Genomic DNA, 23035 nt, shown 5'->3' on the forward strand with positions numbered 1-23035 from the left:
TGAACAATAGAAAACTGCAGTATCTTTTACCAGTTTTATTAATAAAATATCCTAAGAACAGTAAATTACATCTGACTTTCAACTTTCCCTTTCAGTTCATTCTGAAGAGAGTTTTGGGAAGAGCTCAGATAATATGGTACTTCTGAAATGATTGATCAAGCAACCCAAAAGCTTGGGGTCCATTTCTTTTTAATAATAATTTCCACAGGAAACCATGATAACATTGTGAAATGAATACAAAAATCAACATAACCTTTAAAAAAAAGCTCAGTCACACAATAGAAATGTTATTGCACAATAGGACCTCTTGCAGAGTAACAAGCCTCAGTACTACTCCTCTTCAAGTCTATTACATTTCAGACAAGAAACATAAGACATTGATTTTCTGATGCTTTAATAGGAACTAACTTTTTAGATACTTCTGTTGTTTGGTTGATTAAATGTAGCTGGGTCGTTAATGGTTGGTAGGTGTCTAAGGCTCTGCCATGGCAGAGCTGTCTGAGTCCTGGGGGGCAGCTGTTGCCTGCTGGGACCTATAGTCTTGCCCCTGGCCCTGGGGGCCAGCGCTGGGCTGGGGGCCCACTGAAGAGTCATGGCCATGTGGGACCTGTGGCTGCATAGGGAAGTCTCTGGGGCCGACATGAGGGTATGGGGCCACCCCAGGGGGCAGGATGGAGTGATCAAGTGGTCCATAGTGCACGTAGGTATGTGGGGGTCCCATGGGTCGGGCCATAGGAGTGCTGCCGGAAACACCTAGGTAGAAGGAAAAATGAACAAACAAATTAAATATAACACTGTAGTACCAACATAACAATAGTATTTCAGTTGTGGTTAGCGATGCGAATAACAAAGACTCAACTTGAGATAAAAGCTGGGGGCCAGAATTCACCACCTACCGAATGGGGGAGGCACCGGTTCATAGTGAGAAGGTGGAGGAAGGTACCGGTTGTGTGGGGAAGGGGGACTGTAAGCACCAGGAGTTGGACGCCGATGTCCGGGTGGTATCAACGGGTGTCCGTTAGGCGGTGGGGGTCCAGGAGGCATCATGCCTGAGTGTCCGTTGTCTGGTCGGTACACGGGAGGCATGAAGGGTGGGGGAGGAGGGATGTGGTGGCGTCCGGGAATGGGACGGTAGCAGAGTCCGGAGGGATGGCTGATGACTGGTCTGAGGGGGCCGGGTCTTGAGTCGGGGGGGGGGGCTGATGGGAGAGACCAGCAGGGAGCCAGGACCCTGAGGTCGAGTGTTCTAGAGGAACAACAACAAAAAATATTAAAACAAAGAATAGCAATAGGTCCATTGTACTTGTAGCCCTGCTGCTGGCACCAACAATGAGAGTCCCTTTCATCTGATTCAAACAGTTTCGTTAGGTTAGAACAAAACAAACAATTATGCACTGGTGAGAAAGACAACAATATCCCACAATAATAAGTCAAGTTACACAGTCCCACAAGAATCACACAACCAAGTGCTACACACCGATTCAGAATCAGGACCGTTTCCACAAAGCATTAACCTCAAAACACACACAGCTTTAAATGATAACACATTTGAGATATCCATCATGTAGTTGTGCTGAAGTTATGGCTTTGTAGAACAGTGTCACCAATTCATTCAGTGGGGGTCAGAGGGAGGGTGGGTGTTGTAATATAGGGAAAAAATAAAAAGGAGCTTACAGACGGGCCACGGGGAGCGGCAAAGGTCTTCAGACTTCAATGGGACTAGGGCGGCAAAAGGCAAGCAGTTTTGCAATTGTCGCCGTTCGTGGTACTCACTCCAGTGAGCTGCGGCGTTGGCTCTACGCTCAAGGCTTCAAAATATGCATGGTTGACCATTGAGCAGAGTCCATCTCGCCAACCAACCAATGTTTTAAAATCACAACCGTCGAGCTGACAACAACCGAGACCGCTGGCATCTACACACAGTAGGCAGAAATGTTCAGTTTACCGCAGCCCGTCTGTAAGCTCCTTAAAACAAGCAACCACGCATGTCAGACTCCAGCCAGCAATGTTAAGTCTGACAACCCTGTGAAGCCACTACCCAACTGACTGCCACTCCAGCCACTGATCCACGGCTGGGGTAAGCATGCTCACACACACATCCACATCCCTGCCACTGCTGCCTCCAACATAATACTCACTGCCTCTGGGTTCTCGGTGGAGGCCTGGGCCTCAGCCTGTGACTCTAGTGGAGCGGTCTGTTTAGTGCAAACACACCCACATGATGGAGGAACAGGGGGGAGAGATGCCCATAAGACCGTAAGGACTTGTTTCGTTGAAACTTTCCTTCTCTAATTCCATGTCACTTTTTCCCTCCTGACATTGTTACGTAATAAGGAAGTAAATAACCTGTGGACATTTTCAGTCAATTTGAGACACTTACCGAGCTGCCCAGATCGCTTGGTGAGGATGTACTTGGGGCCATGGTGTCTGTGGAGGATAAAAAGGGCAGAATGATTAGAGGAGATTTAGGATAAGGGCTCGATTAGGGATAATACCACATCAACCCTCATTGACAAAAAATACAATCCCTACCAGGTCTAGAAGCCACTGGGTGTTTGTGGTCAGGAGGGTAACGGCCGCGAGGTCGTGGTCCTGTTGGACAATAAATACACGGTGATACATCAACGTAAAACGTCAAATCTTCTAGAATGCTAACCTTGGCTCTCCTGGTTGTCATTAGGCACCTGACTCAAGACCACGTTACTGGTTCATGCTACCATCTATTTATAGCAAAGTCTGGTCTATTTGCAGTCCGAGGAAAATGTTTGGTCATGTCATGGTAGGATATTATTCTTCCAGAACTAGAAGTACCAGTACCAGAATATTTGAGATTCTTCAAAGAAGCCACCCTTTGCCTTGATGACAGCTTTGCACACTTTTGGCATTCTCTCAACCAGCTTCATGAGGTAGTCACCTGGACTGCATTTCAATTAACAGGTGTGCCTTGTTAAAAGTTCATTTGTGGAATTTCTTTCCTTCTTAATGCATTTGAGCCAATCAGTTGTGTTGTGACAAGGTAGGGGTGTTATAAAGATGGTATTTTACCAAATAGGGCTAAGTCCATATTATGGCAAGAACAGATCAAATAAGCAAAAAGAAACAGTCCATTACTTTAAGACATGAAGATCAGTCAATCTGGAAAATTTCAAGAACTTTTGAAGTTTCTTTAAGTGCAGTCGCAAAAACCATCAAGCTCTATGATGAAACTGGCTCTCATGAGAAACGCCACAGGAAAGACCAAGAGTTACCTCTGCTGCAGAGGATAAGTTCATTAGAGTTACCAGCCCAAATAAATGCTTCAGAGTTCAAGTAATAGACACATCTCAACATCAACTGTTCAGAGGAGACCACGTGAAGCAGGCCTTCATGGTCGAATTGCTGCAAAGAAACCACTAAAAGGACACCAATAAGAAGAGACTTGCTTGGGCCAATGAACAAGAGCAATGGAGATGAGACTGACAGAAATCTGTCCTTTGGTCTGAAGAGTACAAATGTGAGAGTTTTTGGTTCCAACCTTCGTGTCTTTTTGAGACGCAGAGTAGGTGAACGGATGATCTCCATATGTGTGGTTCCCACCGTGGAGCATGGAGGTGGTGTGGTGTGATAGTGCTTTGCTGGTGACACGGTCTGTGATTTATTTAGAATTCAAGGGACACTTAACCAGCATGGCTACCACAGCAGTGGTACGGCATCCCATCTGGTTTGCGCTTAGTGGGACTATCATTTGTTTTTCAACAGGACAATGACCCAACACACATCCAGGCTGTGTAAGGGCTATTTGACCAAGGAGAGTGATGGAGTGCTGCATCAGATGGCCTGGCCTCCACAATCACCCGACCTCAACCCAATTGAGATGGTTTGGGATGAGTTTGACCACAGAGTGTAGGAAAAGCAGCCAACAATAGACTGTTGGAAAAGCATTTCAGGTGAAGCTGGTTGAGAGAATGCCAAGAGTGTGCAAAGGTGTCATCAAGTCAAAGGGAGGCTACACTTTTGGTTATTACATGATTCAATGTGTTGTTTCATAGTTTTGATGTCTTCACTATGATTCTACAATGTATAAAATAGTAAAAATAAAAACCCTAGAATGAGTAGGTGTCCAAACTTCTGACTGGTACTGTGTGTATGTGTATATACAGTTAGGTTGGAGTCATTAAAACGTGTTTTTCAACAAGTCGGTTAGGATTAAGTTCATCTCTAGGAGACAGAATGCGTCTCCTTCCTGAGCAGTATAACGGCTGCGTGGTTCGAGTACAGGCTCAAAATGGCCAGCATCCCGGAGTCTCCTCTTCACTGTTGAGACTGGTGTTTTGCGGGTACTATTTAATGAAGTTGCCAGTTCCTCAACGTGTGAGGCGTCTGTTTCTCAAACTAGACACTAATGTACTTGTTCTCTTGCTCAGTTGTGAACCGGGGCCTCCCACTCCTTTCTATTCTGGTTAGAGCCAGTTTGCGCTGTTCTGTGAAGGGAGTAGTACACTGCGTTGTGCGAGATATTCAGTGTCTTGACAATTTCTCACAAGGAATAGCCTTCATTTCTCAGAACAAGAATAGACTGGCGAGATTCAGAAGAAAGTGCTTCGTTTCTGGCCATTTTGAGCCTGTAATCGAACCCACAAATGCTGATGCTCCAGATACTCAACTAGTCTAAAAGGAGGCCAATTTTATTGCTTCCTTAATCAGAACAACAGTTTTCAGCTGTGCTAACATACTTGCAAAGGGGTTTTCTAAAGATCAATTAGCCTTTTAAAATTATACACTTGGATTAGCTAACACAACGTGCCATTGGAACACAGGAGTGATGGTTACTGATAATGGGCCTCTGTACGCCTATGTAGATATTCCATTAAAAAAAAATATATAAAAAAAAAATAAACACTTTCCAGCTACAATAGTCATTTACAACATTAATGTAGACACTGTATTTCTGGTCAATTTGATGTTATTTTAAATGGACAAAAATAAATGCTTTTCTTTCAAAAACAAGGACATTTCTAAGTGACCCCAAACTTTTGAACGGTAGTGTATATTTTAAACATAAAAATGTATGGAATGCAGTAATCCCACAAGGGAAAGCAAAGGCTGAAGCTTTTGTAACCTAACGAGTTCCACACACAACAGCTGAACACAACAAAAACTCCACCATAATACTGAAAGAGCAAGAGGCATGCAAGAGCGGTTATTCCAAATTGTGAAAGCAAACAGGGGCATAGGAGTATTCTGGGTCGTCTGGACACGCAAACACGGGTGAGAAAGATGGCAGTAGAGGGAGAAAAGATGGCAGTGAAAGAGACAGGAAAGAATGTCTTTGAAAATCAGAGAGGACGTAATCAGAAGACAAACATTAGGAAGAGGAAAAGGTCAGAGGTGGGTACCAGTAAGGAGCAGGATGAGAGCAGTAGGAAGAAAAATAAGTGAATTATTGAAACACCACAGCGGAGGTAAAGACAGGGAAAAGGAAAGGTGAAAAAGAAAGCGGGGAGTCAGGGCATACAAGGGTGAACAAGGGGGGTTTGATTGGCTGAGGGATGGTACTGCTCAGCCAATCAGCAGGGCCAAGGCTGTCCGGGCCGGGGGTTCAGGAGACTCCCGATAGGGCTCGTTCCTTCACCCCACAGGGGGGGCACCCGTGAACTTCTATCATGAGAGGAGGGGGAAGGGGCACCTCCACTCACAGGTGAGGGCCCGTACTAATCACCTGTTTAGCAAAACCATTTAACAAAACACTGTCCGTCTCTCCACATTGGACCAGCTGCAAGGAATACAAGTCAAAACCTCAGGAAAACATGCATTTCAGAGGGTGGAAGTCAAACAGCAGATGGGGTATCAGACAGTCAAAAAGTCCAAGATCTAATTTGAAACGCAGTCACAGCTGATATCCAACCGACAAGACAATAGAAATGTCCAGGAACGTTACAGAACGTTCAGATAGAAATATGATTCTCTGTCCTCAAGAATAGTGTCATATCAGCCCTATTCATTTCATTTCTATCTGCAAGATATGTTCTGACAATTTTCCCTTACTGAATGCAGACGTGCCAGTCGCCAGCACTAAATAACGTGAACTGAGGATTGGTTCTTACCTTGTCGGAGAGGCATGGGAGCCATCCCAAGGGTGGGCTTGAACAGAGGCCTACGGAGCTCATTCAGCTTGCTGGACATGGAAGTCAGTCTAGGGTGAAAAAAAGAGACCAGGCATTTAGATTCTCAAAACTGTACCTCCAAATCTAGACTAATACAGCTTGCAAAACTGTGACCAAAACACTTGCATTTGTGGCCCTTCGACTTGGCAGTGCAACCTTTGGTTCACAATGCTTCTCTTTTTACTTTACTATTATGACTCATTCAAAAAGTAAATGTGATATTGACCAAAAATGAACCAAATGAAAGGATCTGCCTGTCTCCATTTTGAGTGAGCAATAGGTGAGGTGCGCATTCTAATTAGCACAACCATATGACCGCTGCTTAAAATGCAATTCGGAAAAAGGCCGTTTGCAAAGCAGCTACTGTTGTTCTAGTTACAGAGAGGAGAGTCACAGCTTTCTGTGAGTATACAATTACATTTCTCAGCTCTCAATATGGAGCTCATGGCACCACTTAACAACCGGAGTAGGCTATGTAGTACATGGTTTTGATGCGCCGGTGGAGTGCACCATTTGCAGTGAATAGGGCTACATCCAGTAGCCTGGACGGGCCTAGTGCTGGAAATCTTTTGTAAGACATTACATTTGCTAATAAATTAGCTATCTAGTAACATTAACATATTTAGAGTTAGCAATCTAGATAAGTGTTTTGAGTTTCCACTTCCTCAGGTGGTGAATAATATAGCCTAGGTCAAGCTGTGTAGGCAGACATATTGGATCATTTTGGATCCTAATTGGACAGGTTTCACATCAAAATACCAATCATGCATTCCCTGGATGTGTTAGAAGAAATATCTTACTTTTTGAATCCTAGAATACCATCTCAGTTCGCTTGTCACTGGATAAAAAATATATTCTACTGGCTACTGTTGATAGTGAACAAAAAAGAAAGCTACAAAGACAACTAGCACTCGTCTTGGCTAGCCTACTGTAGACATATTGAACTCTCCTTCAAAAAGCAGTCTGTCTTGATTAAGGGACAACATACTATTTTTAAATGTAAAATAATATTTTACAGGCTTACTTTAGAAAATACATTTCCGCAATTCTAACAAACAGAGCAATGTCTTACATTGCAAAATTATATCATACAGCTTTTTAATATATCATTCATTAATAACCAAATGTAGCCTATTACTAGCTGAATAGAGAGAGAAAGCATGCATCTCAATGGATTTATAAACTTCCACTGACAAAAAAGTCACATTGCACCCTGAGTAAATCTATCCAAATCAATGTTAGAACTCAAGGGCATGCTAATGTAAAGATGGCTAGTCATTATTAGCCTGGTTCTGTATGGAATGCAGGTACATTATGGGACACAGATCAGGTCATTATATCCGTGCAGTGGTGAAAAATGTATGCAACCAAATCATGTGCTGGTGCCATCAACTAAATAAGCCTTGAGCCCTGCATTGGTATAGCCCAATTGAGTCTGTTGTATTAGTGTTGCACTCACAAGTTATGAAGGTGAATGTTTTCCTTCTTCTCGTTGAACATAGCTCGCTCTGCGGCGCGTGCAATTCGCCTAGAGAGAAGGAATAGACATTTAAAATCTCCTGTTTTGGACTAAATTCACCTTACAAATGACTGGCCAAACAGAATACTTAAAAAAAAATGTCCTGATCCTAATGTATGTGCCATCGATGGGGGTTGAGAAATGAGACATGTTGTTTCTTTAACAAATGGACAAAAAAAAAGTTGTATTGTACAAACCCAGTTCTCGTGAGATTTCTGCTCCTGCTTAATGATCTGGGCTTTGTAGGACTTCTCGGTCCGTTTCAGCTTATCCTGGATCTCTTTAACGCGCTGCCTACACACCTTGACCTCCTCCTCTAGGGCCTTGCTGTCCACCTTCGTCAGCCGGTCTTCCTTGTTGGGGCGCTCAAACTCCTCCTTGGTCAGCTTCCTGTAAGGCGACACACAAATTAAATCAAACTCTACTTTAAGCCCATTTGAAAACCTCAAACCTCACAGTAAAAGAATACAGTAAAAGACAATGATTTTTTTTTTAATGCTGTGGAACCATGGAGAACAAACCCTACTAAAGTATTAATGCATGAACTGCACCACTTCTGATTCTACTTACTGCTGCAAAGCGTTCTCCTTCTGCTGGTACATCTCGGTCATGATGTCATTCTTCTGCTGCAGGGTCTTGTACTGGTTCTCCATGTGGTTCTTGTCACTTTTCACCAACAAGATGTCATGCTCCAGCTTCTGAAATTGCTCTGTGGCGAAAACAAGTTGACAGTGTTGAGAGAGAAAAGGGAGTGATGCATATCAAATTCTAGTTGCTGGGACATACCTTCCAGCTCTTTCCTGGACTTCTCTTCGTTCAGCAGCTTGGTCATGAAGCGATCGCGCTCTTCCTCCACAACAGACAGAGTGGTCTGGACCTGTGGAAAGTTCTGCCAACAGTTAGTGCAAGAGTTGACACACTTCTTGGTTCTGAGCACAAGTTTTACCTGCCTTCAGGTACACAGAAATCTGGGTCTGTTCAAGAAAGAACTCAGTCTTACCCGAGAGACGACCATCATTTGCTTAATGCGGTTTTGGATGATGGTCTGCTTGTCTGAAACAAATAATAGTAAACACAGTGACACGTTTCAGGAAAGTAGGCGTATGTACCATGTCAATAATTCACAGGAGAGGCATTTGAATGTATAACTATCATGTATAACTATCAAAATGCGTTTTCTTTTTTGCAAAATGCCTTCTGGTATGTGAACTTCCATGTGCCTTAATAACAAACTTGTATACCATCCGTAAATACGAGTAAAAATGGTAAACTACGAGCCGAGTTAGTTTAGCCACAGAAAAAGGAAGGAACCTTCCCTCTAGTCTTGATTGGCTGAGATAATGGATGAGCTGGACGCGCCATGAAACGAGTTCGGATTGGTCTGCCATGTAGCACGCTTTGGTCTATAACATGAGCTTCTCAGTATGTGTAAGTAATCCTTTCTAACGCAGCTTTTTTGAAAAGATGCTCTCCACTTTTAGGAGGACCAAGTTTTGAAATCAGTGGACTGTCCGGTGGAAGCAGAGTATGATAGCTAAGTAGATGGAGAAAATTCTGTGGTTTGATTGCAAATATGCAGAGGCAGTCGAAAATAGAACACATTGAAGGCTGTTGTATTCTGGAGACAGGTGTTTTATACATCTTCAAATTAAGGGAAACTATTTTCAGATATATGTTTCTAATTGTCAGAAAGTCGTTTTCTCATTGCAAAATAAAGCATATTGTTAGCTAGCTAACGTTAGCTGGCTGGATCGCCAACTAATGTTAAGTGATTGATCTGTGTAATAATATTATTCATATCGCAGACGCATTTGCATTTCTAGTTATAGCCTAATGTTAGCTAGCTAGGTTAACATTGAACTAGTTGGTTAGTTTTAGCTACCAGGGGATTCATGCAAGGTAGTAACGTTATGAGTTTGGATTATGGTTAATTGTTTAGCTAGCTAAACAAAAGTCTCCACTATGCAAGTAACCAGATTTTATTTGATATGTGTGTGATCACCAGAGACGTGAAGAACATGACCTGCATAAAAGTCCAAATTAGGATATAACGTTAGGCCAGCGAGACACTGTCCAAGTACTAAAATTCTCCAGTAGAATACCCTGCTTTTACTTCGTCACACTAATATCCGTAAGCTATTTTCTTAATTTGTATATAATGATTTTGTTGTGAGTTTATTTTCCTGTAATAATGAATACTAATTAGCTAAAGTTAAGACTTTGTCAGGTATATGATATGGTCATTATTTGAACTGGCTAGCCAACTAACAAGCTAGAAACAAACCAAACCAATGTTTAGAAATGTTCTTGGTTTGCTAGATTGACATATACAAAATTCCATTTTTAAATGGTTGGGTTTATTGGTGTTAAAATACACCAATTATGCTATTTTGGACCACCAGGCTGCTGATGTCATGCGGCCTGTCGTTTTTTGTGATTCGATTTTCTCTTCATAATAGAATGTTCATGTCACCGCGACAACTGTCTACAGACATGTCGATAGACGTAGTGTAAACCAGCCTTTAGTCTTGAAATCTTTGGTAGTTTAGTACACGACCTCACATGTGAATCCTTAAAGAGATGGGTGGGGCTAAGGTTAAAGAGGGTGTGAACAATGCTGAATGGGTATAGACAAAGAAGAGCTCTCCAGTATGAGTTACAAGCTTATTAACTTTCAAAGCAGAATTACTTTCCCATTGTTCCTCAACTGTAGTGTTTGAAATACCATTTTGTTGCTCCAAGTCTCTACCTTAATCCAATGTAAAAACGATTTAAAATGTTGCTACATAAGACCAAATCACATGACAGTATCCTAATCAGAGAAGGCTGGTGGGAGGAGCTATAGGAGGACCATCTCACTATAATGGCGTAAACGGAACGGAGTCAAGCACACTGTTTCCATGTTTTTCATTCCATTCCAGCCATTACACGGAGCCCATCCTCCTATAGCTCCTCCCACCAGCCTCCTCTGATAAGGACACAGTGTCAGGTGACTTACCGTTAAAGGCTTCCCCGTTAGCCACAACTCCACCTTTCAGGTCATCGCAGGCCTCCAGGTCTCCTAGCAGGTCAGACAGAACCTGCCAGAGAGGTTGAGAAGCACCAATTGAGACACTTTTCCCCTGGAATCAGTCAAGAAGTATTTTTTTGGAACATAATAAAGGTGACATGTTTCTTTGTCATCAAGGTACATTTGAGAAGGTGTGAACAGGAATTGATGTGTGTAACAATATCGTAACGTGTAAAAAACAAACCTCAACGTTGTGGTCCTTTTGAACGAGGGAATCCTCCAGGTCTTTCTGAGACTTGTGGTAGACTTTGATCTGCTCTCTTGTCTCCCTGTGCTTCTCCTCCCACAACTTGGCAGCATGGTGCAGCTGTAACAAGGAAATTAGGTCATAAGGACAATGCTATGCAGGCACTGCATGGCCAATGAGTCCTACACAATGTCTTGAGGCTTAAATTGTGAATCGTTGTTCCATATTGGTACTCACCGAGAGGTTCTCCTCCTTCAGGGTGGCAATATCCTTCTCCAGAACCTGGTGCTGGACATTCCGGGCATCTTCACGGAGCTTGACTTCATCCATCAGAATGGTAGACTACAGATTCAATGATAAGGATAATTAAAAGGAAATAAACACTTTACATTTGATTGTTGCAATGTTAACTTCTTGATTCTACTTGAGACGCATATGTCTCAAGTAGGCACCTGGAAATGCAAATGCGCTACGCTAAATGCTAAATGTACTCGTTAAAACTCAAACCTTGATCAAAATTCACAAGCAGGGTATTGAATTAAAGCTACACTCGTTGTGAACCTAGCCAACAAGTCAGATTTTTAAAATGCTTTTCGGCGAAAGCATGAGAAGGTATTATCTGATAGCATGCACCACCTCAAAATGCCTGAATGCGACGTAAACAAAGACTCTGCTTATCCGACGCAGCACAAAACGCAGAAATAAAATATAAAACATTCATTACCTTTGACGAGCTTCTTTCTTGGCACTCCTATATGCCCCATAAACATCACTATTGGGTCTTTTTTTCGTTTAAATCGGTCCATATATACCCAAAATAGCTTTCTATGGAAGCTGTGTCATTCAGAAAAAAACATTGTTTTTAAACGCTGCGTCATTTTTTAAAATGAAAAAAGTCGACGATAAACTTTCACAAAACACTTCGAAATCCTTTTGTAATCCAACTTTAGGTATTAGTAAACGTTTATAATCTATCAAAATGATTACAGGGCGATGTATATTCAATAGCTCCTCGTCTGCAAATCAATGGCTGCCAATGTCCACATTTACAGCGTCCTGGTGGAGACTGGAAGAAACGGAAGCCAGATAGTTGGATTTTCCAACAAAAAATTCAATTGAAAATGACGACAATGGCGACATCGTGTGGAATTTGTATGAATTGCATGCAGGTCGATATTAAATTTTGTCCTCTTTTAACAACCCATGAAAGTGACTTATGGAAATTATTTTTAGCTTTCAGAGAGCAGTTTTTCTTGCGTTTTTCAATGAAACACACGATCTGTTATAGTCACAGCCGTGATTTAACCAGTTTTAGAAACTTCAGAGTGTTTTCTATCCACACATACTAATCATATGCATATACTATATTCCTGGCATGAGTAGCAGGACGCTGAAAAGTTGCGCGATTTTTAACAGAATGTTCGAAAAAGGAGGGGGTATTAATATAATTGACATATTTTCATTGGGCATGTTCACGTATATGACATATACCTTGGAGAGTGCGTCCTGGGTCTTCTTCTTGCTGCGCTTCAACTTCTCAATGGTTTTGTCCATTTCGGACATCTATGGGCAAAGATAATGATAAACATAATGACAACCATCTTTCTCTGTGCTCATCAACGAGCCATCCTATTTAGGATAGTAGCTGGCTAATAGTAGCTGCCTATGCTGTCTACATCACGAAAGCAACTGCTCTCTAGGGTGTCTCTTTTGTTTGCAGGCTGTCACTTTCTCTCTGTGACTGCCCGCACAAGTCCAGGTAGCTGTAATGGATTGTGGTCATTTTAGTCAATTACCACATTTTCTGCACTAAACTATGTTGAATATTTATTTGCCTGTTGAAAACTACAACGTCCCAAAGTTTGTGCTTCATTTGATTTCTCTCTAGAGAAACGGCACATTGAGCTCACATAATAAACTAACTTAATGGGATTCAAATAATTGAACCGACATCAGAGAATTGGTTGTTCTGAAACATTTTAATTACAGCCAAATCGCTCAATACTACTCACCATATCTTCATGTTTCGCAGTATTGGCCCGCTCTTTGTCAAAGGATATGGCGAGTAAGTGATTTTCCTCATCCAGGCGCTCATTTTGTCTCTCCATCTCTTGCACAATATTCTATTGGATAGAAAAAGAAAATGCGTAGTCAATTTAAACACTATGGAGAAGAAAACAATTATAATAAAAAATTAAATAATTGTCAACATGACAATGACATGTGATCAAGATAATATTTCTCAGAGACACCTCCAAATCCTGGATCTTCTCCAGAGATAAAGTGGCAGATTTTTCAGACAGCTTTTGATTTTCTTTAAGTTCTTCGCCCTAAGGGGAACCCAGTAGAAATATACTGTCAAAACATTATGTCCCTTAATTCACATTGAACTCAAAATTCTGGATCTTAGTCAGTGAAAAGTCTCTGCAACTTACCCGTTGCCGCACTTCAGCGACCTTTTGGAGTATCTCCTTCTTCTCTTGTTCAAGCATTATCATCCTGTCCACCAGCTCTTTTTCAGTAACTAAAAAAATACATGACGAGAATATGAAATCAGACATGGTTTACACGTGACAAGGACAACAGCCTGTAAGCAATATGAATGAGGATTCACTATGCACCCTAAATAGCCAGAGAGAAGAACTTACTTAGATATGACTTGCTTTTGACCTGTGAGGAGGAAAACAAAAAAGTGGCAGCAAACAGCCTCCTCAATGGTAGCATACAATACATCATAGAATAACATAAAGCAATCAGAAATTATGAAAGCGGTAACTGTGCAACAACGACTTACAGATAGAATGCTCCTCCAGAAGAGGAAGCCGATGACCCCGGCACCTGCAGTGACCAGCACGGGTTCACAGAACACGCTGTAGAAGTCTGGACCTGGCTTCCAGTGCTCTGGCAGACTGGTGACCATCTGGGGAGAGACAGGTCCAATCAGTATTACGACAGCACATGTCAGGCTTAGCAAATAAGTTGGGTAATAGTTGGCCTGAGATGACAGATGAAAATAAGTGATGTTAAAAACATTGAACTAAACCATCAGGCATTCCAGTGTTCCATTTACAAGCATGGCTAATGGATATCCCACTGACCACCCTCTAGGTCAATGCAAAGATCAGATCAAATCAAGGTGGGTTTAGAAATAGACATAGACTATAACCTAGTGTTGATCAAAATCAATAGAGAGAAGATTTGCCTTGACCTTATGTAATCAATTGGGATTGGATTGGCCTGGGGTCCTAACACTGTCCATCCATGGTGACCTTTGCACAATACAGAACTTCCATCGCAGTCTCTCAGTGAAATTCAGGGAATAGCTAAATGAATCACCACAGATTGGATCTAACTAACAAGCCTTAGGCCTATGTGGATTTAGAGTGCAAAAGATTGCATCATGTAGCCTTTCACCCTGTAAAATGGCCAATAAACAAAACAGATGATTACATAACATATCACTAGACATGAGCCATGTGTAGATTTGAATGGCATGTAACCTCAGGTGATAGTTATGTAAGGGGAAGCTGTCAGAGCAAAATTCAACAACTTGAAGGCACCTCTCGATCTGAGACCCAGATACAGGAAGAACAGATACTGCTAGTCTGGAAAGTGAGCCATTTTTTTTAATGAGGAAGAGGACAGGCAACTTCCACTTCGAAAAAAATCTAAACTAAGAGCAATCAAGTGACCCATTCTAGGCTGCAACTATTTGGGAAATGCATTAGGTATTGTTGGACAAAATCATTCCCCAAGACAATGAAGTTGCCAACAAGATTCAGTTTCAAATGTAGCTAGCCAGCCAGCCATATGGCGGCCTAAGACTTGACTTGCCAGCTAGCTACATTGTAGCCAACTACTTGCATATTGAAGTACAAGACAGTACAAGACAGACAGTTGATCAAATTCTGTCATCAGGGGCAAAGTGGGTAATGGGGTTGTTTCTTCCGAATCCATCGCTACTGTACGTTACTTTGACAGCTGAGCTGGCTATCAAGTTAGTTTGGCTTGTGACTTGCAATGCAAGTCGTTTGCGTAAACCCGAAAATCCTAATTTCACCAACTGATCAACGTTGTCGACTACTGGAGAGGATCCTTCATCGTGGTTCTATTTACCCAGGAGAGGACAATATGTACCTATCTTTCTAGCTACTATAACCTAAGCTTGAAGGTTAGCTTGCCAATGCTGACTCTGCTTCGCCAACAACATGTCTACTAGCCTCCTTTTAGAGTTCTGAACGCGATTACTCTACGCAAAGCCTGGTAAAACGAGTAGCGGGATCATTTATATCCCACTCAATAAGCAAAACACCGGCTGTGGACACTTAACTTCAGCCTACACTTCACTAGAACACGTCTACAAAAAAATGGGAAAGGATCACTGAACCTGGGCTGCATTCAGTACGTTTTTACGTTCTGGAACGTTTAATTTAACGGAAACGGTGCTGTACTCAACTACCAGTTGAAAAAAAGGGGAAGGGTTGGGTAACGCTGTCAGCATGGCAAATGCCCCCCCAAATAAAAATAATACATGCATTGTCCCAGCAATAATAAAATAAGTATGAATACTTGAGTCCTAAGCACTACATGCAGGCAATTAGTCAATTACAATGGAAAGGAAAGCCCATTCACAAGAGAGAAATACATGAGGTAACTTACCATAACACCATATATTCCAAGATACTCATAAAACAGGGTGATGAGATGACCAGATAAAATTAGCACTGATACGAATGATGAACCACTCTGCTCATCTTCATGGAAATCAGTGACAGGAGGTGACTCCAGAGAGCCTGGAAATACAGCACAAGCAAATTAGGTTAATGCATACAGTTTACATCTCACCACAATTTCAAAAGTAGGGAAATATAATGAACACCTACCTGAGGGAGGGTGATCCATGTCTACGCTAAGTCCCATGTCCAATGTATTTTCCAAAATAGTTTGAGGGCCCCTCTGGATTTCTTCTGGAGTTTTAGAGCTTGCCTGATTGTCTTTGTTTCTGTTCAAGTACCCACTATCCTCCTCAATGCCCATATCTGGTATCTTGTGACCATCATGGGCAGGCTTCTCAGGTGCCTTAGTCTCTTCACCCGTCTCTGTCACAGTGAGGTTGTCCTTGTTTATGTCCTCCACAGACTGCGGGAATGTCTTCTCTTCCTCCGCATCATCAGACATATCCCCATCTTTTGAAACATTCAGAGAGGTGCAAACAGTGAGTAAATGTTCATGCATTACAATCTAACTGTAATTGTCAGGAAGTGTATTTGTTCTGTCAACAGATTACTATTTACTTTGTTGTACTTCTTGGGCATTTCTTAAATACAGCTTATTCTGCAAACCAAATCTCCAGGCATTATTATCACGTCATTAGCAATGTAATGAGACTTTCTAAATATTTATTTAACAAAAGGTTTTAATCCTCCTATACTCTGACATGAACATAAGCTGAAAAAAAAAATATTACCTGTGTCAGGGTGTAGTTGACTGCCCACTGCCATGGGAGCACTGTTTCTGGCCGTTGAGTACTTCTGACTCAGGGTGAACACCAATTCCTGGAAGTCGTCCAAGATGGAAACTTCCTCAACAAACTCACCAGCCTCCTGCTGCAGGTCAGCGTTCTCCTGGGCATCCAGCATCCTCTCAATCTCATCCAGGATTGGGGTTTCAGAGGCTTCCAAAATGGCTTCCAGCACCTTTTCAATGTCCTTACTGGTGTTTGTCTGGGACAGCCAGGCAGCCTTCAGCTCCAGGTCAGAAAACAGGAACTCCACCCTAAAGAGATTCTGAAGACCTAGAATATTTTGGAGGCGCTCCTTATCCTCCTCCTTGAAGTGGTCTCGCAATAGTGTCAGCCTCAACACATTGTCACTGTATTCCATCTCCTTTTTTTGAAGGGGATCCAGAACTTTATCTTTAAGTGAGGGTGTGTGGCTTTCAGCATCATTTTCAGTCTCATGCACCTCAGGTTCTATGTCAATAGCCTCGTCGTGTTGGACCACATCCAACACATCACTGGATACAACATCGGTTTGTGTATAATTATTGGGTTGCTCTGACCCAAATTCAGATAGACTTTCTGTGTCATTTTCATCAGTGTGCTCAGTTTTGGATGAAGACAATACCACATTTTCATCCTCTAGCAACTCTTCCTCAATCTCTTCCCCCACTAGGTGTATTGAATCATCCTCCTCTATGGGGAGTTCAAGATGGCTCTCTTTCACCATTGTGTTTTTACTTGGATCCGGGATCTTCTGGTATGGTTCTCGCAATAGTCTAAAAAGCTCTGTACCACCCTGTTTAAATGTATTCTCTACTTGTGAGAAATCTATTGACTCCTCTTTTTGTATGGGGAGTTCTTCAACAGCTTGTTTCAGCTCTAATTCGTTAATTTTACTATCAAAGTCTGAGAGCATGTCTGTCTGTGAGAGCTGTTTAGGGACTGGGCTGTCATCTACTGTAAGATTCTCTGCTAAAGCCTCAGTGTGTCCTGCCTCATAAGCAGGAGGTGTTGAAGGTTCAATGTCAGCTTCTTCAGATTCATCCTCAAACTGCAACATCTGAGAATCCTCATCAGGTACTTTGACAGCATCCTCACTGAAATTAGAGTCTGCAGGTTGCTCAAAGATTAGCTCAGAGGAAGTAGAACAGCCAAATGACTCCTTGGGTTCTTCAATTTTGGGAGGCTGCTCTGGTGTAATCTCACCTTCGTCATCCTCCTCATTTTCCTCTGAACTGGCAACATGAGCTATTCTTTCCCCACCACTGACAACGTTAAAAACTGTATCACCAAATGCAGACCACAGGTTATTGTCCTTGGAGTCCTGTTTCTGTGTATGAGGTACCTCTGATAGACTGTCTTCCTCATCTGTATGATCAGATTCCAGAATGTTCTCGTGTTCCAAATTAGAACTTTCTTCAGAAAAAGCCAGCAATGGAGTTTCTCTGAGATGATAATCACTTTCCTCATCCTGCTGATATTCAGTCTTGTCACTTTCCTCATCATTAGAAGTGACAGCATCAAAAGTTATTCCAAGTGTGGTTTTTAACTCCGGAATAGGTCTGCCTTCTGAAAAACCATCAGGTGCATTTTCTAATTCAGGATCATCTTTGGATAGAGGTTCTGAGGGGGTTTCTTTGATCTCACCTTCCTCTGGTTCAACAACACTGTACGGCACAGAGTCCTCTGTCCTCTGCTGATCTTTCTGAAGGTAATCTTTGATCCTCTCAGCTGTGGTCTCAAGTACAGTGTTATATTCCACTCCTTTTGTGTCAAGAGTTTCAGGGTGAGGCAGAGAGGACTCTAAAGCCTCAAAATGTCTCAGATCATCATTATCTAGAACCTCTACAACCTTATCAATGTCCTCAGGAACATCCCTATCAATCTCATCATTTTCTAACAATGTCAATTCAGGTGGAGGCTCATCCACTTCCACCGTGGTGCTCTCAGCACTTTTGTTAAGGTAAAAAGTCTCTGTGGCTACTTGCACAGATTCCTCCTGGTCTGTTAACAATAAAGAGGAACCTAACAGTGAATCAATGTCATAACTGTCAAACTTATCGTGTTCAGTGTCAAAGCAAACAAAGTTGGTTTCCTGAAAAGAAAAAGAAAACATTGTTTGAGTCATACTACCTATTTCAGAAAGAAGTTCAGTCATTCCAGATAATGTTTTAAGCGATGATGCATTGGCAGTAGTGAACTAGGCCTACATCTATTTATTGACTTACCTCAGCAGGAATCTCCAATTCTTTTTCAGTGTATATGTGATTGATTACGAGTTGGTCCTTATTGAAGTAACCAAAGTGGTTACCAACCTATTGTAAGAAATGGAAACAAAACAGAGAATGAAACATGTTAACAAAACAGAAAAAGCTTCAACATTCCTTCTAGACTGCAATGTTATCACATAAAGTACCAGTAAAAAAGTTTGGACACACCTACTCATTCAAGAGTTTTTCTTTATTTTCTACATTGTAGAATAATAGTGAAGACATCAAAACTATGAAATAACACATATGGAATCATGTAGTAACCCCCAAAAAGTGTACAAAAAAATATCTAAATATATTTGATATTCTTCAAAGTAGCCCAAATCAAATCAAATTTTATTGGTCACATACACTTGTTTAGCAGATGTTATTGCAGGTGTCGCAAAATGCTTGTGGTGTTGTTGAACCAGGAATGCTTTTCCAACAGTCTTGAAGGAGTTCCCACATATGTTGAGCTCTTGTTGGCTGCTTTTCCTTCACTCTGCGGTCCAATTCATCCCAAACCATCTCAAATTGGGTTATGGTCGGGAGATTGTGGAGGCCAGGTCATCTGATGCTGCACTCCATCACTCAAAAAAAAAAAAAACACACAAAAAGCCCAAAACAGCCTGGAGATGTGTTGGGTCATTGTCCTGCTGAGGAACAAATAATAGTCCCACTAAGCACAAACCACATGGGTTGGCGTATCACTGCAGAATGCTGTGGTAGCCATGCCAGTTAAGTGAGCCTTGAATTCTAAATAAATCACAGACAGTGTCACCAGCATAGCACCCCCACACCTCTTCCATGCTTCACGGTGGGAACCACACAAGTCGAGATAATTTGTTCACCTACTCTGCATCTCACAAAGACACGGCAGTTGGAACCAAAACTCTCAAATTTGTACTCATCAGACCAAAGGACAGATTTCCACCAGTCTAAATGTCCATTGCTCATGTGTCTAGGTCCAAGCAAGTCTCTTATTATTATTATTAGGGTCCTTCAGTAGTGGTTTCTTTGCAGCAATTCAACAATGAAGGCCCGATTCACACAGTCTCCTCTGATCAGTTGATGTTGGGCTATGTCTGTTACTTGAACTCTGTGAAGCATTTACTTGGGCTTCAATATGAGGTGCAGTTAACTCTAATGAACTTATCCTCTGCAGCAGAGGTAGCACTGGGTCTTCCTTTCTTGTGGCAGTCCTCATAAGAGCCAGTTTCATCATAGGACTTGATGGTTTTTGCGACTGCACTGTTCTTGCCATAATATGGACTTGGTATTTTACCAAATCTTATGTATACCACCCCAACCTTGTCACAACACAACTGGCTCAAACGCATTAAGAAGGAAATAAATTCCACAAATAAAATTTTAATAAGGCACACCTGTTAATTGAAATGCATTCCAGGTGACTACCTCATGAAGCTGGTTGACAGAATGCCAAGTGTGTGCAAAGCAGTCATCAAGACATTGGATTCTTTGAAGAATCTAAAATATATTTTGATTTGTTTAACACTTTTTTGGTTGCTACATGATTCCATGTGTTTTCCAAAGTGTTGATGTCTTCACTATTATGCTACAATGTAGAAAATAGTACAAATAAAGTAAAACCATTGAATGAGTAGATGTGTCCAAACGTTTGACAGGTGCTGTAATGAAATATTAACTCATACTTACACTCCCTGCCCATATATTTGTCCTTTGGCTTGAGAGTTTATAGTAGACATATATAGTCTCTCCTTTTTTAAATGGCAGAAACCGACAGTCTGGTCCGGTGAAATCGCTAAAAGCTTTCCCCCGGCACAAGAGCACTGTGGAGAGGAATGATTCAAAGATCAGTTGTTTCACCCCTACCAAAGATTTCAGCCCATTACCTCAGCGTCCACCCTTTGTGCCCCATGCACAATCAGAGCGTGAATAGAATACAAATCACTAAAGTAAGCCTTGTTTTACAGTGCCTTGCGAAAGTAGTCGGCCCCCTTGAACTTTGCGACCTTTTGCCACATTTCAGGCTTCAAACATAAAGATATAAAACTGTATTTTTTTGTGAAGAATCAACAACAAGTGGGACACAATCATGAAGTGGAACGACATTTATTGGATATTTCAAACTTTTTTAACAAATCAAAAACTGAAAAATTGGGCGTGCAAAATTATTCAGCCCCCTTAAGTTAATACTTTGTAGCGCCACCTTTTGCTGCGATTACAGCTGTAAGTCGCTTGGGGTATGTCTCTATCAGTTTTGCACATCGAGAGACTGAAATTTTTTCCCATTCCTCCTTGCAAAAGGAGACAAATCTCCGTCCCAGTCTCAGGTCTTTTGCAGACTCCATCAGGTTTTCTTCCAGAATGGTCCTGTATTATTTGGCTCCATCCATCTTCCCATCAATTTGAACCATCTTCCCTGTCCCTGCTGAAGAAAAGCAGGCCCAAACCATGATGCTGCCACCACCATGTTTGACAGTGGGGATGGTGTGTTCAGCTGTGTTGCTTTTACGCCAAACATAACATTTTGCATTGTTGCCAAAAAGTCGATTTTGGTTTCATCTGACCAGAGCACCTTCTTCCACATGTTTGGTGTGTCTCCCAGGTGGCTTGTGGCAAACTTTAAACGACACTTTTTATGGATATCTTTAAGAAATGGCTTTCTTCTTACCACTCTTCCATAAAGGCCAGATTTGTGCAATATACGACTGATTGTTGTCCTATGGACAGAGTCTCCCACCTCAGCTGTACATCTCTGCAGTTCATCCAGAGTGATCATGGGCCTCTTGGCTGCATCTCTGATCAGTCTTCTCCTTGTATGAGCTGAAAGTTTAGAGGGACGGCCAGGTCTTGGTAGATTTGCAGTGGTCTGATACTCCTTCCATTTCAATATTATCGCTTGCACAGTGCTCCTTGGGATGTTTAAAGCTTGGGAAATCTTTTTGTATCCAAATCCGGCTTTAAACTTCTTCACAACAGTATCTCGGACCTGCCTGGTGTGTTCCTTGTTCTTCATGATGCTCTCTGCGCTTTTAACGGACCTCTGAGACTATCACAGTGCAGGTGCATTTATACGGAGACTTGATTACACACAGGTGGATTGTATTCATCATCATTAGTCATTTAGGTCAACATTGGATCATTCAGAGATCCTCACTGAACTTCTGGAGAGAGTTTGCTGCACTGAAAGTAAAGGGGCTGAATAATTTTGCACGCCCAATTTTTCAGTTTTTGATTTGTTAAAAAAGTTTGAAATATCCAATAAATGTCGTTCCACTTCATGATTGTGTCCCACTTGTTGTTGATTCTTCACAAAAAAATACAGTTTTATATCTTTATGTTTGAAGCCTGAAACAAGGCACTGTATCTGCTTCTCTTTTTACAGAGCCATAGTATCCAAAAGGAAAGCCAAGCATTAAGGGTAAATAGAATATTGTTTTTGTCTTGATAAGGTAGATGTAAAAAGAACTTGCAAGCAGAGGGGTTAATGACATGCCAGTATTTTATGTCAACAATAGCTAGCTTTATAGCTAACCAGGCCTATACACCATCTTGCAATTTGCTTCCTAAACCAACAGAATTTTGATATATTTATGGTCCATTTAGTAAGCTACTTCCGGCGCCGACAGAGATGGCCACCTCGCTTCGCGTTCCTAGGAAACTATGCAGTTTTTTGTTTTTTTACGTGTTATTTCTTACATTAGTACCCCAGGTCATCTTAGGTTTCATTACATACAGTCGAGAAGAACTACTGAATATAAGATCAGCATCAACTCACCATCAGTACGACCAAGAATATGTTTTTCGCGACGCGGATCCTGTGTTCTGCCTTACAAACAGGACAACGGAGTGGATCCTATGCAGCGACCCAAAAAAACGACTCCGAAAGAGAGGGAAACGAGGCGGTCTACTGGTCAGACTCCGGAGACGGGCACAGCGCGCACCACTCCCTAGCATTCTTCTTGCCAATGTCCAGTCTCTTGACAACAAGGTTGATGAAATCCGAGCAAGGGTAGCATTCCAGAGGGACATCAGAGACTGTAACGTTCTTTGCTTCACGGAAACGTGGCTTACTGGAGAGACGCAATCCGAAGCGGTGCAGCCAACAGGTTTCTCCACGCATCGCGCAGACAGGAAAAAACATCTTTCTGGTAAAAAGAGGGGCGGGGGCGTATGCCTTATGACTAACGTGACATGGTGCGATGAAAGAAACATACAGGAACTCAAATCCTTCTGTTCACCTGATTTAGAATTCCTCACAATCAAATGTAGACCGCATTATCTACCAAGAGAATTCTCTTCGATTATAATCACAGCCGTATATATCCCCCCCCAAGCAGACACATCGATGGCTCTGAACGAACTTTATTTAACTCTCTGCA

At 41.9% G+C, this 23035-nt stretch overlaps 1 protein-coding gene across 1 annotated transcript; it reads right to left on the reverse strand.

Annotated features, from left to right (window-relative positions):
- Positions 1 to 472: 472 nt before the first annotated feature.
- On the reverse strand, positions 473 to 20479 carry LOC139400610 (transport and Golgi organization protein 1 homolog; the record flags this gene model as incomplete). The annotated part of the gene is given in 27 exon segments (XM_071145361.1): positions 473 to 753; positions 897 to 1197; positions 1199 to 1246; positions 2381 to 2427; positions 2533 to 2684; positions 5628 to 5653; positions 5655 to 5698; positions 6084 to 6172; positions 7603 to 7668; positions 7858 to 8052; positions 8233 to 8371; positions 8449 to 8539; positions 8663 to 8715; positions 10661 to 10742; positions 10917 to 11039; positions 11157 to 11261; positions 12411 to 12482; positions 12932 to 13042; positions 13172 to 13249; positions 13355 to 13443; positions 13568 to 13589; positions 13714 to 13839; positions 15579 to 15712; positions 15803 to 16105; positions 16387 to 18514; positions 18648 to 18734; positions 20346 to 20479. Coding segments are annotated over 27 exon segments (5126 nt in total), but the record flags the coding sequence as incomplete, so codon positions are not given.
- Between the last annotated feature and the right edge of the window lie 2556 nt (positions 20480 to 23035).

Source organism: Oncorhynchus clarkii, unplaced genomic scaffold, assembly GCF_045791955.1.
Source record: "Oncorhynchus clarkii lewisi isolate Uvic-CL-2024 unplaced genomic scaffold, UVic_Ocla_1.0 unplaced_contig_4131_pilon_pilon, whole genome shotgun sequence".
In the NCBI taxonomy this organism is placed as follows: Eukaryota; Metazoa; Chordata; class Actinopteri; order Salmoniformes; family Salmonidae; genus Oncorhynchus; species Oncorhynchus clarkii.